This window comes from Trichechus manatus, unplaced genomic scaffold (genome assembly GCF_000243295.1).
Source record: "Trichechus manatus latirostris isolate Lorelei unplaced genomic scaffold, TriManLat1.0 scaffold00084, whole genome shotgun sequence".
NCBI lineage: Eukaryota > Metazoa > Chordata > Mammalia > Sirenia > Trichechidae > Trichechus > Trichechus manatus.
In genome coordinates, this window is record NW_004444020.1 from 112,581 (window position 1) to 113,981 (window position 1,401).

Consider the following 1,401-nt stretch of genomic DNA (forward strand, 5'->3'; position numbering starts at 1 on the left):
AATACCATAGCTGGAAATAGTCCTTAAGAAAATAATTTGAAATTAATGGCATTTTAGTTTCCAAGATGCAAGTTTGGTTGTGTGTATGTGTGTGCATGCATGCATGTGTGTGTGCACACACACGTGTGTTTTAAATGCTCCTGGTTCGTGCTGACAACATAGGTCTGATGTTAACAGCGAATAGAATATGATACATATTGGAAAGAACTATGTTTTCATTTCAGTTTCTTTTATTAAAAAAAAAAAAAAAGCTCCTTATTAGTAGTTATATAATATTGGTCACTGCCAAAACAGAAAACTTACAATATTGAAGAAGAACATTTAAAAAGTCATAAAATAACAACAAAAATGTTTGCCATTTAGTAAATAGAACCCATGTGAAGACTGGCAGGAAGGATTCTTTCAAGTTTGATTTTGCAAAGTACAGCCCTAAGTACGCGATGAAAATAATATTGGCCTGGAGTCTTAAAACACTGAGACAAATGCCTAATTTCCCGTTAGAATATTATAAAATTGCCCCTGGGTCAAATTTCATCCACAAACTACATGTGGACTATTTCAATCATGTCCATAAAATGGATTCATGTTATATGATCTGGCTGTATTTACATTTAATCCTGCAAGGGACTCAGATAAAATATTTTTCATCTCTTTTCTCTGTCACCTCAGCTTTCTTCCTGAGGTGTATGAAATAGCGTCAGAAAACTATGAGCCATTCGGTGAATCTGATTCCCAGGAGGAGAAGTTCCTTGTATTAGGGAGCAATCATAGTGATGGTTCTGGAACCACTAATGATTTGATCCAGAAATTATACATGCTCTTTGCAACTGGAGAATTGATGATGAAAGACAAGGAAGAGGCACATTCAGAAGAAATGACAGCTTCAGAGAATCATAAACAAAGAAGAAAAAAAGGTAACCTTGAGTACAACAGAGTTGTGAAGTACCTCAGTTTGTTTGGACTTTCTCTGGTGAAGGATGAGCAATGAGAACTCATTGGGACAGATAAAGATGCCAGGACAGAGATGAAAGACGGTCTTATCATCTAGGGCTATAAGGGGTCCCTAAAATGAGGGAGCAAGGGAAATATAGCTCCAGAAAGGCAAAGAAGCAAGTCAGTTGTGTTGACAAAACCAGAACTAAAAGTTGGTGTCGGTTATTGATTGAATTATGTCCCCCCAAAATATAACCTCTATGCCTGTGGTTATAATCCCATTTGGAAATGGGTTGTTTGTTATGTTAATGAGGCAGGATTAGTGTAAAGTGTATCTTGAGACAATCTCTTTTGAAATATGAAAGAGGTTAAGCAAGCCAGTGGAGAGAGAATTGGGATAAGATAGATGCCAAGCCACATGGAAACCTCCAAGGAACCAGGAAGCAGAAGCTGAAGAGACAAGGACCT

The 1,401-nt window shown here is 37.1% G+C and overlaps 1 protein-coding gene across 1 annotated transcript in view; it reads left to right on the top strand.

Annotated features, from left to right (window-relative positions):
- LOC105756545 (collagen alpha-5(VI) chain) overlaps window positions 1-988 on the top strand; it is a 111,931-nt gene extending 110,943 nt beyond the window's left edge. The window contains 1 exon segment of the mRNA XM_023736027.1: window positions 670-988. Within this exon segment, the coding sequence (XP_023591795.1) occupies window positions 670-988 (319 nt within the window).
- Window positions 989-1,401: the final 413 nt, after the last annotated feature.